Source organism: Barbatula barbatula, assembly GCF_947034865.1.
Source record: "Barbatula barbatula genome assembly, chromosome: 21".
NCBI lineage: Eukaryota > Metazoa > Chordata > Actinopteri > Cypriniformes > Nemacheilidae > Barbatula > Barbatula barbatula.
In genome coordinates, this window is record NC_136784.1 from 7,400,662 (window position 1) to 7,416,341 (window position 15,680).

General features: G+C 41.0%; 1 protein-coding gene across 1 annotated transcript in view; it reads left to right on the forward strand.

Moving 5' to 3' along the window:
• The window catches only part of trps1 (trichorhinophalangeal syndrome I), a 94,926-nt gene that overhangs the window by 26,029 nt on the left and 53,217 nt on the right, over nucleotides 1-15,680 (forward strand). The window contains exons 4-5 of the mRNA XM_079485261.1: nucleotides 995-2,088; nucleotides 8,601-9,225. Coding sequence (XP_079341387.1) covers nucleotides 995-2,088; nucleotides 8,601-9,225 — 1,719 coding nt within the window. The remainder of the gene's footprint in view (nucleotides 1-994; nucleotides 2,089-8,600; nucleotides 9,226-15,680) is intronic.

Below are 15,680 nucleotides of genomic sequence, written 5' to 3' on the forward strand. Positions count from 1 at the left end.
ATTTTGTTTTTACCCGATTATAAATTGGGAAAGCTGTATTAAGAGGCGGCTTTCATCGTCTGTGGAATAAGTGCACTAATCTTAAATGCCATATCTCCGAGAGATGATTCCGAGCAACCAGCTGAGACTTCAAATTAGTCCACTTTGTATCTTTAATATGCATGTGTAGAATTACAGTCAGGCGTGTATGACGTTGATCAGCGGGTGTTTATTTAATCATTGCTTGAACATACAGCTCAGGGGGTGCTCGAGGGTGAGGGGCTGTCTACACTGTGTGACATTCCTTGACTGTTTTGTCTGGTGCCTGACGTTGAATTTCCCCCAGTGCGTATGCAGCCCAGGACCTCTCTCTCTCTCCTGGCTCTGTTACTGTCAGCTTAATATTCTGTATGCCAAGCTTTTGTCTATGGGCTAGTTGTCTAATGCATGCTGTTAAGTCGTAGATCTTGGGTTTGCATGCAGAGCTCAAAATGAAATTTTGGCCAAGCGGCCGAAAAACGTGTAGTTTTAGACCCTGTTTGTTAAATGAACCACTTTTAGCCAGATAGTTTGTGTGCTATTAACATTCTTTGTTTTATCGTTTACATTATTTTTATCTTGTCATGATTTCAATTTTTTATATTCAGATGCAAAGCTATTTTGTTTTGTATTCTCAATGCCTGGATATAATTAATCTGTAAAGACGGGTTTTTCCCTGCATGGTTGCTTTCTAGACTTTTCAACAGGTTTCACATGTTCCCTGTCTGCTCACTGGAGGCTTTTTGAAATCTCAGCACTGAAATGTAAAAAGGCAGAAAATGTGATTAGCCTTTGTGTGGTGATAACTGCTGCCTCGTTTTTGAGGGTTATTGAAAGTCTGTTGTCATTTTACAAAATGAGACCTCTATTTCTCTGTAATTCACAAATGATTGTTCTTTTCTCTCTTTTTGATCTTGGTTCCTCTCTTTGTCTTCCATTCCCTCTGCCCCCTCCTTCCCTTGTCCTCCATTCACAGGTGACGTTAGCAGGTACCTTCATCGGAATCGGGAGGAAGACGCAGGACTGTCAGGGCAACACAAAGTACTTTCGCTGTAAGTTCTGTAACTTCACCTACATGGGAAGCTCCTCGGTGGACCTAGAGCAGCATTTCCTGGCCACCCACCCTAACAAGATGAAGAGTCCACCTCTGTCCATCACCAGCCCGGAGGAGAAGTCCACTGAGAGGAAGGGGAACGGCATGCCGCGTATAGGAACGGATGAGCAAGGGAAGTGGACTGATCGGGTAGCAGTGAGGGCGGAGGATGACACCGTGGCCGGATACTCAGTGCCAATCAGGGCGTCAGACTCCCCCACCCACACGGGAGGTGACACCCCAGCGGCGTATTACTGGTGCAAGTACTGCAGCTTTAGTTGCGAAGCCGTCAGTAGCTCCAAACTTCAGGAGCACTATGAGAAAAAACACGGTCAGGGGGCCATCAGGGATGGAAGTCCGGGAGACACTGACAAAAAAGTGGGAGACTCCCGTCTACGAAAAAAGGATCACCAGAGTGGAAAATCCGGTGGAGCAGGTGATCCAGAAACGGTGGTGACTAGTTACAACTGCCAGTTCTGTGACTTCCGTTACTCGATGACTCACGGTCCGGATGTGATCGTTGTGGCTCCACTCCTGCATCACTACCAGCGAGCCCACAGCATTCACAAGTGTACCATCAAGCATTGCCCTTTCTGCCCGCGTGGGCTTTGCACTCCCGAGAAGCACCTGGGAGAGATCTCCTACCCCTTCGCTTGCCGTAAGAGCACGTGCTCGCACTGCGCTCTTCTGCTGCTGCAGCTAACAGCGGGGGGAACGGCTTCCCCGTCCCCACCGGCCCCCAGAGCGTCGGTCACCCACTTGTGTGACCAGTGCCCATTCACCTCAACTGATATTGACTTGCTTCTGTTGCACTATGACAGTGCCCATGTCCCACACAACTTACTGGAAGTCAAACCAGAGGTGGAGGGATCAGGGGATGGAGGGGTGGGGCCGGGGCGGGACCATCCTGGAGAGTACGCCTGCACTAAGTGCCATTTCTTTACCGAAGTGGAGGAGGAGATCTTTCGTCACTACAGGTAATACTACACAAAGTTTTTACATTTAGTTTGTAACTTATCTTGCAGGAATAATAATTATTTAGAGGAATACATTACGCAATTAAAATTAGTCAAGGTCTGATATTAATATGCATATTTTTCGATACTTTATTTCTTTTTTATTGTATTAATTTATTCTCCTAGTGGACAGTGAATTCAGTTGTTGTTATAGCCAGTTGCAAAAAACTATTTCTGTGTTAGCAGTTTTGCTCTCATACTGATAGGTTACAGGTTTTCCTTTTTGCACCTTACTTGAAGTCAAGCAACACAGCTGAATAAACTGAAAATGCTAAACGTCAGGGAGTTTTTTTTTCCTACAGCGGTTCCCCTTTGGTTTTGATTTAGCTTGCCTTGCAGCCAGGTGCATAAGTGAGTGTATTTTATGTTTGTTTGTGTGTGTGTGTGCACGCTAGGACTGCTCGGTTATGACAAAAATCATAATCGTGATTATTTTGGCCAATTTTGAGATCCCGATTATTTTACATGACTACTCATTAACCTTTAAAACAACATAGAAAATAAAAAAAACGTTGCTTTTGAACTCTGAACTTAACTGATGACTGTAAAGAAATAGCACTGCAGAACCACTGTAAAGGAAAGGGTTCGCTGTGGATTTATACTACAAGAAAAGAGATGATCCTTGCAAAATGGAATTCAGCACAATAATCTCTTCGCTCGATTATTTTGTTTTTTTAATTGATGAAGGCCAAAATTGCCGATTCCGATTCATTTTCGATGAATTGCACAGCCCTAACGCATATGTCCGTTTGTGTGTGTTAATGCGGGAATCAGCTACACTTCTCTATACCGTTTAAACCAGCTGTGTGGTATATACTGTCAATGCAGATGAGGATGGCTGTGCTTTACCTTCACATACGATCTCAATTACTATCCATTTTCTGCCAGAGTTTACAGACATGTCTACATGGGCTGTTTTGAATTTATTGATAAAAATTAGTTTACTGCACCACCGAAATCCATATGTCCGCTTGAGTTTGGCACAGTAGAAGAAGAACAGAAAGCACTTTGCTAAATCTAATATATGTGTTTTGTAAATACACCAAGCCCCCTCAATTCCACATATGGTTGACATTAGAATACACTGTATTGTGCTGTATTATGTGCAAAAACTTTTCCCTGCGTTTTACTACTTATGTTTACATGAAAAACAATCTGATAATGCCAAAAAAGCCCTAAATTATATTGGGGCATATAATGCACATTAGATTCATTTTTGTTTTGGATATTAAAAATAGTGCATTGCTAAGACGTTTATTGAGAAGCGAATTTAAAGCATACAATCTGTTTTTAGTTTTCAGAGTTACACCTAATGAATAGTTATTTTTTCTCACCTGAAAAAAAAACTTGGACGAGTAAATAATAGGCAGTGATTGAAAAATAGGCTATTCTCATTTTTGCCATTTATGAATTATGGAGTCTTCATCTGTCGCAAACCTGTGCCTTGTGTTTAGCTGGTTTGTGTATCATGTGATTTTTTTTTTAACAGCAAAGACAACCCAGATGTGGCACATAAACTATAAAAAAGGTACATTTACAGAGACCGTTTAATTGCAGGAATTAATAGACTTTCTGATCGGCATGACAACAGCAATGTTTAAGGTGGCAGTGATGCGCATATCGTCTATTTTTCTTTCCAGAACTGTTATTGGAACAAATGCTCTTAGAAACCTTCAGTTCTAGTATTTTTTTATGATCTCGTCTTGGTAATTAAAAAAAAAGTTGGTTAAAAATAGCTATGTGACAGTCTCTTTATTTAACAGTCTTTCCGTAATTGCACAGGTTTGCACGCACTCCGGCGATAAATGACCCAGTCTAACTTGTCAAAGATCCTGGCGAAATTTCTCAAATTGGCGCGTACGTCAGGAAACGTGAGATTTCTAGGCCTCATACACGCACCTGTCCCGCAAGGATCATGTGTGAAGGTTTTTTGTGTGTTCGAGCCGTGAGTGACGTCCATCGTGATTCAGCTGCCCGGGGCTGGTTGTTTCAGGTGGATCTGGAGCAGAGCCGGGCCGACTGTTTCCAGCCCGTGCGTGCGGCCCTTCTGAATAAGGCAGTGTTTGTATTCAGAGCCCACAGCCTGGAACCCAGCGAGGAAAGAGACGAAATCAGACCTGTCCGTCCTCCCCGGAGAGCCCCTGCTTCTTAGCTGAGATGTGTGTGTGTGTGTGTGTGTGTGTGTGTGTGTGAGAGAGAAAGACTTAGAATGTCATATTTAGTTTTTTAACTTATATATTTTGCTCACCGGCTTTATGGGCAACATGAGATATCACATGCGCCAGACTAGATTTTAGTATGTATGCTACCGCATGCATGTGTCTTCCATGTTATTGTATGAACATCTGTGTCATGGTATCCAGTTTCATCGTGTGGTTGTGTGGAAGCGCTCGGCGACCTCCATGTATGCGTGCGAAAGATTGTGTGGTCCGTCGAATCGCTGATACCTAATATTTCCAGTATGTCTTTCCTGAATTCCTCGCTATAGTGTAGATTTATGAGCTGCCCTCTAGTCTCAAAACAGCAACCCACCCACTACGAATGCGAACATGATATCGATGCCGTAGCCTCCTGCACCTCATGCCCACCCAATCCACAGCACACTCAATATTTCACGCTGCCCTCCGCTCTGGAAGAAGATACCTTTTTATGTGCGGGAGCTGTAGTAGTGAGAATAGAATGCGGTGGATACTTTAGATGCTTCTTATGCACTTTGTTTTATTTTGATTCAGTCAGTCGATTGCTTTTAAAGCTAAAGTGTGTCATTTTGCTGTACCAAACTGAATTGCGAACATAATAACTGTTTTTAAACAGGTTCTCCCCTTACAGCCAACCCCAGTGTCTCCCGTTCCTCAGAATAAACAGGTAGTCTTGCTTTAAACTTGCACCATTTATTTAGCTTGTGTTGTTTTGTCTTACCCAGCCGGGTAAGAAATGCAATTTGTTTGGTGCCATTAGTGGCCCAGAAATGACACACTTCAACCTTAAGGGCACAAGCACAGTCGAAAAAGCTTGGATGTAGTGTGTGATGGATAGCAATGCATAAGAGCAGATTTTGTAAGTATTTTCCCAAAAGGGTTCATGCTAAGGGTGTTTTGTAAATGCCTATTTTTGTAAACAGAGACATGAGGGGTGGTAGTGTAGTCACGGTGTCATCATATGGCGCAGTCTCCCAGGATCCTCCCGTCTCCAGCTGATGCTGCTAACTGCGCTCCTAGTTTGTTCACTCTCATCACCCATTTTAGAGACCGAAACAGCTGACGGACTCCCTTTCACTCTCCCATTGTGATTTTCTTCCATCTTTTTCTTCTGTCACCCCTCGGTCCCCTGAGAAAGGCAGTCGGGCAAGCGGCAGGTTGCGCTGTACCTCATTTTCCATTTCCTGTGTGATGTCGTGGGGATAGGGTTGGTAGCCAATGTGATTCAGGGAGCTCCGTGTCCAGTAAAATGGAGGTATTGAGAGTGTGTTGGTGCATAGCTAAAGGGCTTTTCATTTCCAAGAGAGCAAATTACTGCCACTCAGTAGCGTTATTGACATCGATATTGCTTCTCATTCATGTCATACGTGTTTTCAAGTGTTTTCGATGATGCTGTTTGGATGCTTTGCAAAATGAAGTAGGAGAAAAGTAAGGAAATTTAGTCAAGAGGCTGTGATTGCAATTCAATTAAAAGTGTTGAGGAAATTATAGCGTCGGAGGGCAGGTAACATTTCGCTTTGTTTGGTACAAGCACTTGCATACAAGAACGCATACGATGGTTCATGCTTACACGGTTTTGAATGGTTACATGATGCGTATAGGCCTGCAGACGAATGTTGACCCAATATAATTTGTTGGTTTGTTTAATTTAATAAGACCACATGATTACATTTGTGTAACTGCAAGATGCAGGTTTGAGCATTAGGTAATCATTTTTACTATAACTTAACCTTCTTTTTTTAGAGTTTACTTTTTTAGACTGTACTTAAACTGTATTAGAAACTTTTACATCTCTTTTAGTACTTTTTTCTTCCATACATATATTTTATCATTATATTTTAATCAAATTATGAAAGTCATCATAAAACATTTGAAATAAAATGAATTTGAGAAAACCATCATGATGACTCTATTTATACACTTATAATGTGCTGAGGTTTATTTATAGGATGTTTCCTATGTTTGTTCTAATTAGAGCTAGATTATTACAGTGTTTTTATTATTTTCATAATAAAAGTAAATATAAAACAAAATAAAATCAATGCCGGATAGAAAACATCGTCACTGTTTTTCCCAAAATGTATTTGCAGAAGAAAATAAGAAGCGTTTCCTGGCATAAAATAGGCTACATTAGTTTAAAAACTCTCTGCTTCCATTATCGATTTACAATTTATTATAAAGTAATATTATTAGTAATTACAAAATATTATTATATATAATTATTAGTAATATTAAGTACATTATCTAACATGAACAATGAGCAGTAATTCTTTCAGCATTTATTAATGTTTGCTAATTCCAGGACACTTGTTCATGTTAGTTCATTTTGCATATCTAATGTTAATTGTTAAGTTTATTTTGCAAATTTTTAAGTTTGTATATTTATCAGTAGAAGGCTAAAACAGGCTAAAATGTATTCAAGTGTCAGCTAACTCTATTAAAAACGAAATATAAAAACTGTTGAGAGCTGCAGAAGCTCATGCCAGAAGATCAGTTCTGGGTTACGGGGCTTGATAAACATATTTATACTCCGTGTCAGTGACCAAAGAAGATGATTTGTGTTGGAAGCAGACCATGCTTTGTTGGAAAGCAGTTGTATTCGAGATTGGGGGACACTGAAGTAGCTACTTTTTATCTGTTACAGATTAATGGTAATTGGATGTATCTGTGTGCCTGTCGCTTACGGTAAAGCTTAGTCTTCATAAAACAACTTAACCAAAGTTATTTATATGCTTGTCATTCTGTTTATTTCTATAAGGTGTAAACTTTTCTTTAAACGAGTCTTACCTACACCTTAAACGTCTTTCTATGTGTGTATATATATATATGTTTTGAGATTGTGTTGTTGATTATCAGGGGTGAATGCAGTGGATTGTACACCTTGTCACAGCACACCGGTTGCTGGAATGCACAGTGTTTGATCTGCGCCTGTCTCCGTGTACTTAAGCGGAACAAATTACAGCACTGCATGCTGGGAAAGTCATGCAGCAGCAATGATGAAAAGCACTTTTCCTTTCTGTACCCCGTTTGGTGCCGTAAGGGCAGAGATGGCATCTGGCTGTTTTTCTCTCTTTTGCCTTCTGTCTTTTTATCCATCTTGGTTTAAGACTCAGTGGTTGTAAGAGGCTGTTAACTGGACAACATGTATCTACGTTTTTCTTGTAGTTTTTTTTTAATATTACATTTTGCTAAATTATTTTTTATATATATATTTTTTTTGTATAGAAATTATGAATTCGATACACAGACACAGTTGTTATCTGCATTTGTACATTACTGTATTGTACTGTTCTGTGATGTTTATTTACAGAAGATATTGATGCAGGATATTATCTAAAAATTGCCCTTGAAGCACTAAGGACTTTTTTTGCTTTTGTAACCTCTCATGCAATGTTAATACTCAGCTGACGTACAGTTAAAAAGCCAAAGCTATCAATGAATGGCCATTGTCCAATGTGTAAAATAAACAGTCCTTTGGGTGGGGGCACACTTACCCGTACATTTTGTCACTTTGTTTGACACTGGTCGATTTCAAACAGGAAGTACACGCTTATGGGAAGTCATTGGTTTTCTTGGGGTCAAAATCACATTCATTTACATAAGGGGTTGAAGGAATTTAATATGGTTTTGCTTTCTTTTTATTTGAAGAAGAACAAAGGGCCATTATGCAGATGAAGATATCTGACAAAGCTGTTATGTAATATTAGAGAGATTCAGACCAAGCTTGGGGGGTAGAGAGATGTCAGATAAGGACAAAGTACGTATGCTTAAAATGCGGATTATTCTTTTGTCTCTTAGATCAATGAATTTCAGCCTGTTGTACTTGTACCCAAGGGTGTACTTCGGTTTTGCTTTGTTAAATCTATAAAACCCAAAATATTGCTTGCCGCCAATGGAATAAAATAACGAATCTTCGTAGATTTTCCTGGTTGAGGAAAGAAAACAAAATAAGTTGAGTTCATTTGTGTGTTTGACAATCATAGTAGAATATATGTGCACATATAGTGTGTAAGAACACCAGGGAGGTGTACATTTGTGCTTTAAAAGGAACGTATTGCTGGTTTGTGTTGATAAAGGGATACTTGAGGCTTAGTTATGAGGCTGTGGGGGTACATCAGACAAAAAAGGTTGGGAACACTGTCGTAGATGGCTCCTTAAAAGACAAACGGCGGGGTAATGGGCAAAACATATGTGATGTGCTACTTCTTACACTCTGAATTGCTCCACAATGAATGCCAAAATTATGAAAATGACTCTTCTTCTTTATGTTTGCAGGAGGGTTCACGGTTGCTGCCGTTGCCGCCATTGTAGCTTCACTGCCACAGACACCACAGCACTGCTGGACCACTTCAACTCCGCCCACTGCCAGGACTCCGCTGACCCTGCCTCCGCTCCTGCCAACGGCTGCTCTGCCCCTTCTACCCTCCGCATCAAAGAAGAGAGCAAAGGTGATCTGAAACTATATAGCCTGGTGCCTCCGGAGGCCAGCAGAGCTGAGCCGCCGCCAGGCTCAGAGGGCGTGAAGAGTGAGACCCAGGACGAGAAAGAGAAGGCCTGGGTTGATGCTCTAGGCGGTGGAGTCCGAGGTGGGGAGCAGCACTTGCAGAGTCTCGTCTGGGTGTCTAAAGAACGTGCAGGGGAGATTCTGAGAGGCAGCCCAGCCCCCTTCCCTCAGGCAACGCTGGGTTTGCTGAACGCAGTGGCAGCCGGGGTCAAAGACCAGCAGCAGCAGAAGGGGGCGGCCATGCTAAGGGACTCATCGGGGATGCTGTACAGCCTCAGCGCAGATGCGAAAAGTTACCTTCCTGGGACGCCACCAAGTGGCGGAGAGAAAACTGGGCAGTACCAAGCCTCTTCAGAGGGCAAGAGTGCCAAGGAAGAGTCTCAGTCACTTTTACGGGTAAGAAATGGGCTTTGGTACTTTTTTTGATGCGTTGTACATGTTTTCTTTTTTATATAATTGAGTTATTCAAACAGGAACACAATGACTGAACTTTAAAGGTGCTGAAAGTGGAACTTTTATGAAATTGGCCACGCCCCATTCTTAACGAAATCAAGGCCCTGCCCTAATAACACTGTATCATTAAGAACATTGTCGTCAGAGATGGAGAGGTGGTCGAAAGTGAGGCTAGCAAATATTTACTCAACTACCAACAAACACTGATGCTGAATATGGTGCTTGACTTGAAAAATGTTTTTTTTAGGGGGTATATCTTCCCAAAAATGTGGCTTTTTTTTAAATGTGCAAAATGATAGACAGGCAGACAGCATCAAAGTCTCTGCCTCCCACCGAATTCGGTGAGATGTGTCAGGTAATAAGGATATTTTTTGAAGCCGGTTCCATAAAAACATCACCTATAGGACCTTTAAGACGGAGGAGTGCTGTTCACGACAGCCAAGAGTTATCAGTTGCCTCTCCCTGCCCGTCATCCTGACTCGTCTGCTCGGGTGGTATCTTTGTTCATCCCCTTGAGCTTAGGTTGTTTGTGCGAGTGTCTGTCTGTGTGTGATCATCCTTACTTGAGTTTTAATGAAGTCAGTATGTGCAGGGACCCACAGCGGCTCCGCGTAACACTGGATGCCTGGCCAAACGAATTGAGGTAGTTACCCAGAGAGCTGCAGACACAACAACAGAGCCATTGCGGTCCTCAACACGGAGAGACAAACAAAGCGAACGGGAACGTAAACCTGCTCTGAGCTTTAGGGTAGCAGACTGTTCGCTCCAATCTGAAGGAAAGATGTAATAGGAACTACGAGGGCCATCAATAAATAATGTAACAAGACCTCCAACCAAACCCAAACCTGTTTACTGTGACACGGTGTTGGATCCATACTGTGTGTGCTGTACACGAAGAGTTCACAGCACAGTGAACACATCAATGTTTGACCTGGTTTCCATGAGTTCAGCCATCTTCTCTCTACCTTATCTGACCTGGTGTGATGTTTCATTTAAATAGCTTACATAAGAGGACTTTATTTATGAATGCCAGTCCCCTTTTTCAACACATTCCAACTTCTGTGGTTGGATCAGTGTGGTAAAGCCTCTTTGTGTCTGGACAGTTTAACAATGGCAGTAATGTTTCTCAGCATTCTAAATCCAATTTTCAACTTGAGAATGCTTTTCGGCTTTTTTGGTGATTTTGGTGCATACTGAATTAGCCTTTAATGTGCTTGGAAGGGAGTACTGTACTGATGTACTGTATTTTGTGTTTAGAATCACATTAAATGCCTGCGGTTAATTCAACTGCTTAACTTCGACTCCGTGAATCTTGTTTTTAGATCTGTTCAGTCTTAAGGCTGGATTAGACTTGAAATCGGAAGATTTGAAAATACCAGGCACCACACACTTGTCGACTTTGTAATTGACTTCAGAAAAACTGGGCATCACACAGTAATTGACTGAGGATCACACACTACCAGTGCTGTTCTGAGCAGGCTGAGGGTAAAAATCTAAATCTGTAGCTATCATACACTACATGGTTTTCTGGGAAATCTGTCAAGTCCACATGCCCAAAATCTGCAGAATGATTATAACTAAAACCGACTCGTACCGGCTGCAAATTGTGGCCAAAGTCAGAGCTAAAATGATGTACTGTAATCTAGCTTTAGATTTATTTTCAAAGGAAATGTATCTTTTGTGTGTATAAATGCCCCCTAATGTAAGTTTAAAGCAGCAATCTGTAACTTTTTCCTTCATACTGCTATCTCTGTTTGAAACTGCAGGTCCCTTTACTTGGGAAATGATGTATACTGACATTTTCTGTTACATCGTACCCAACACCATTTAAAGGTGTCATGAACTGGCCTTTTTAGAATTTTTTACTGTTGTCATCAATCATTATAATAGACCACTTCATTAGTAGTAAACACTGGTCCAGAAGTACTTCCGGTTTCATTTGTATTGTATTTAAATCATATATTTATAATTACATCTTTAAGATATTAGTTTAACATTTTAATTGGTTATAAAGGTTCAGTTCTTTGTATTTTATTCAAAAGTTTGTGTAGTGTTAAAAAAACTGATGTTCTTCTGGGCCAGTGTTGGACAAGCACTGTTTACATCTTCCAAAGTGGTCTATATGCTTACCATTTACATTTATTTTTATATACTTGTATATTTAATAATTTGATATACTTATCCAATAACAGATTTTTGGTTATTATATACCTATAATTGGTCTGCATTGTTACTGCTATGTGGCTACTGAATTGTGATTGGTCTTGCTAGCATCGATTTTTCCTTCAGGATACGCGAATCTCATCTATTTCCTTTTGCGTCAATGTCAGAAGATGAAGACATGCCTTGATATGCATGTTTATGTTGAGCGTAACACAAAGACTTGTGTGTAATGAAAGTGTGTACGCCTCTTATCTGTGTAACAATACATCGGAGTTTCCTGCCCTCGGCTTTTGCCATATGCCACAGTCTCTGTCAGGCACATCAATCCAATAACATGGTGAATCTGATACAGTAGCTTAAACTGCACGAAAGCATGTGTTTTGTGTATAAAAATCTGGATGTATAATGTATTAAGTGTCAGGGCTATTTTTACGTTTTTTTTAAAGGTGAGCAGGAGAAATACGACAAGCAGGGACTGCTTAGAGATGCACAGCTACTAAAAACATGTGTTCCATAAAGGTTATTTTATGTAATATATTCACCGCCTGACATTTCAAGTAGAATTGGACTGAGCTTAAATGTCTTTGTGAAAACCCAAGGTCGTACCATTGTATATACATTAATGCGGATTCAACAGCTCAGCGACATGTTCTGTATATTTATGCGTGCGTGAAAGCTCGCCGTTCCTCTTTGATCTCCACGCCGGCTGACAGCGGGGGGAAGGACGACTCTCCTGCAACTCTGACATAATTTCCGCTTTTTAGCCTCCGTGTTTGCCTATGTTTAAAGTCAGGCCCTTCAACGACGAGTTCTGAGCAACGGGCGCCCCTGCTGGGAATCGTTGCTTCCTGTGCGTCTCCCGTCCAAAAAGAATCACTGTCTGATGTAACCCGTTGGCTCAGAAGAAAAGGTTTTTGTTTTTAGTTTTGAAAGAAGGCGACGGGAATCGGTCTGCAAAGCAGTATGTCCCTGGCGCTCGCTCGCTCCTCTCTGGAAAATGGTTGGCAGGAGAGAAGGCAGGGCGTGGCACGGTCGGTGGTTAAGTCATTAGGCTGGGCGTGTCGGCGAGTGTGTGAAAGCTTCGGGGTGTGGAGGTGGAGGCCTCGCTTAAGCCTTCAGGAAATGTTGAATCAGAACATTTTTTGGGACAGCTTGGGCTTAATAGGACTCAGAAGGGCTCTGAAGTCCGTCACAATATTTTTTGAGTTACCATGACTTGGCGTGTGAGTCATCTGTCTTATTATGAAACCAGGCTCAGTCAGGGAGGGGTCCTTTACTAAAGAACCTGAAGAGCCCTGTCTGGAGCCAAGGCACACACAAACCTGTTTCAGCACTCGGATTTTGATATTGATTCGATTTGAGTGAATCAGGGATTAGCTGCAGCCGTGGCATGAACAACCAGATAACTGCGATGGAGGGGCTTCGCTTGGGAGGTGCATTGGAAACCTGAGACCTGTTTGTTTTGGGTTTCTTTCCACCTCTTTTATGGCGCTCTTCCTTTTCGTTGGACATTTGATATTAGATACCCATTTAATGACGTAGGATGTGACCTGCTGTCTTATGTGAAACACATTTAGAAATTCTGAAAAGAAAAGTCTGACGTTCCCATATCGTACCGTTCCTGTATTAAATTCCCACCACTAAAAAAATACAAATAAAAGAAATTGAAATCGTATAAACTAAAATACAGTTCTGAATGTTGTTTGACCTCTTAAAATGATATCATATCTTTTGTAGCTTGCCACAATGTGACTCCAATTACGGCCAGTTACGACCAATGGGGCTAAAATTATTTTGAGTTTATTGAAGGTACCACATGTACTTTTGACCTCACCTTTAGACTGCCTAGTGTCATTATGTAAATCATCTTTAAAATGAGAAGCTGGGGTGTATCAGAGGAAGCCCGAGTTTTTAAGCTTTTAGCCAATTATGAATCATTGAGATGCTCAGTTTCTCCAATGATTAAAATAACCTCTGTGATTTCAGAGCATCATTTTCCCTTATTGATGAATCACTGAGGAATAAACACTAAGCAAAAATGCCGGCTTTACTTTTCGATTGTAGCTGTATGTTTCATTGGACTGATCATTACAGACTTTAGCATGTTATAAGACTCACAAACCTTTGTCTTTAAGGTATGTCAAAGCAAAGGAAGATATTTAGAAGAATGTTGGTGAGCAAACAATTTGGGACCCCATTGACTTCTGGCCACAAAACGATGCATGATTTTCAGAATTTGATTATGTGTGAACTATCCCTTTAATAGGCCAGCATAGCTTTTACAATCAGCTTCCATTGGTCTTAAAGATGCAGCGTGTCCACAGAGAGGCGTTCTTTTGCTGCGGCTGTGTTTAAACCGCTTGCGTCTCCAGCGTCGCCTAATGTCGGAGCTCATTACCCCCTGTCCAAAGTTCTCATGCACTGCCCACTGGCGCCTTCCCCAGCCTTTCCAGCGGTCAGCAATTAACCCCCCTCCCGTGGCACTGTGGCTGCCCCCCAGCCTTACGATCATTGTTTGGGGTTATGTTCAAAAGGAAAAGCGTTTTTTGCAGTTGACCTCATGACAGCTAAGGGTCACGTTAATTGCCACAGTTTGATATTCCCGCTGCGTGTTTAGCACTGGCGTTACACAACCCCTGGAGTAAAGGGATGTGTGTTTTGTGAAGTTTAATCATGTGGTTATGCTTTTATGTTGCAGTTTAGTATTTGTAAAGATAGTCCTATTGTTATTATGTTATTAAGCCTTGAGACACAAACCTGTAGATCACACTGAACTTACTCCCACAATTCTCCTTTTTTGCGAAGGTGTCCAAGTGGGATTCTTTCCTGGTTAAACTTTCCAAACTTAACCCGCCAACTTTGTAGTGAGAAAAGCACTGAATTGCACTGAATGCTAATGTTGCATAAAGAGTTCCCAAGAATAGATTTTGATATGATCTGCATTAGGCTAACTTTCCTTTACTTTAATTTATTGTTTTTGCAAAGGAGCCAGCAGATTGAGAATACTTAATATTGAAAAACTAAAACCAAAAAAGATTTAACTGTAAATTGATTCGAACAACTTGTTTATCAAAACAAACTATTATGGCATTCTGCCAAATGACATTCGAAAAAACATGTTATTTATAAGGTTTCTTTATTTTTCTTTATTTAATATCTTTACATATTAATATGTATTAAATACGAATTATTCATTTATTTATTACAAATATAACTTTGCTGTTCCTTTGGGGCAGATGAGTTTATATATTATGTTTTTATATTTGTATATATTTATTTAATTTAAAGAAAGCTAAATAATAATGGCTAATGAATACATTTATAATATTTTAATAATAATAACTATTTCTCAGAATTATTACAGAATTATTACTGATGATTGTCTCTGCTGGGTTAAATGTTTCAACATTAAAAGCTAGAAAGGTGTGTTTGAAGCCACATTGCTAATACTCATCAAATATCAAATTACAGTAGCATTTTAATACTAAAAATAAAGTAGTTCTTGTTTCAGCAGGAACCCTAAAAGTCTTGTGAATGGCTTGTTATCTGCGTGTGTGTGAGAGAGAGAGAGAGAGAGGGAGAGACAGAGAGAGAGTATGGGCATATGTGTGAAGCAAACTTTTGGTCTTCATGTGTGGTCACCTTCCCTGCAACCCTTTCCCTCCTCTCTGCGTTTTCCATTCCAGATTCCTATTTAGATGTGAGTCTGGCTGCGTTTGATCCCAATCTGACACCAGGCCCGGCTGTGGAGTCCAGCGTCCAGCGCCGCCTGGCCCACAACAAAGAGACAGGAGCCCCTTTTTGTTCCTTAACTAATACAATCTGCCGTTTAATTTGTACGCAGTGTTGGATTAGTTGTGCCTTTGAGGTGACTTTCAGATTTTACTCCCTCCCTCTCACTTTTTTATTTCTACGTGTTTTGAACCCGTCCCACAGTCTACCTTGGGCTGCAGTTCAAATAAGTTCAGGCAGGCACTTGGTGCGTGTTTAATATGCCTCACGGATTGTCCGCGTGAGAGGGAACGGTGCAAAGAAAAGGGAAAGTCTGGCTAACCGCTAATTAGCTTTGATTTGTCGAGACGGCTAGCTTACCTATTAGTCTGCTGAATCAGGGAGTGTCAGGTGCCGGGCTTTAAGAGGACTGTGCCATCTTTTGGAGATGGCACAGGTATACAGCACACCTGCAGACTCTCATACAGGCCAGTTGCAAAGACAGATAGACGATGTATCAAATG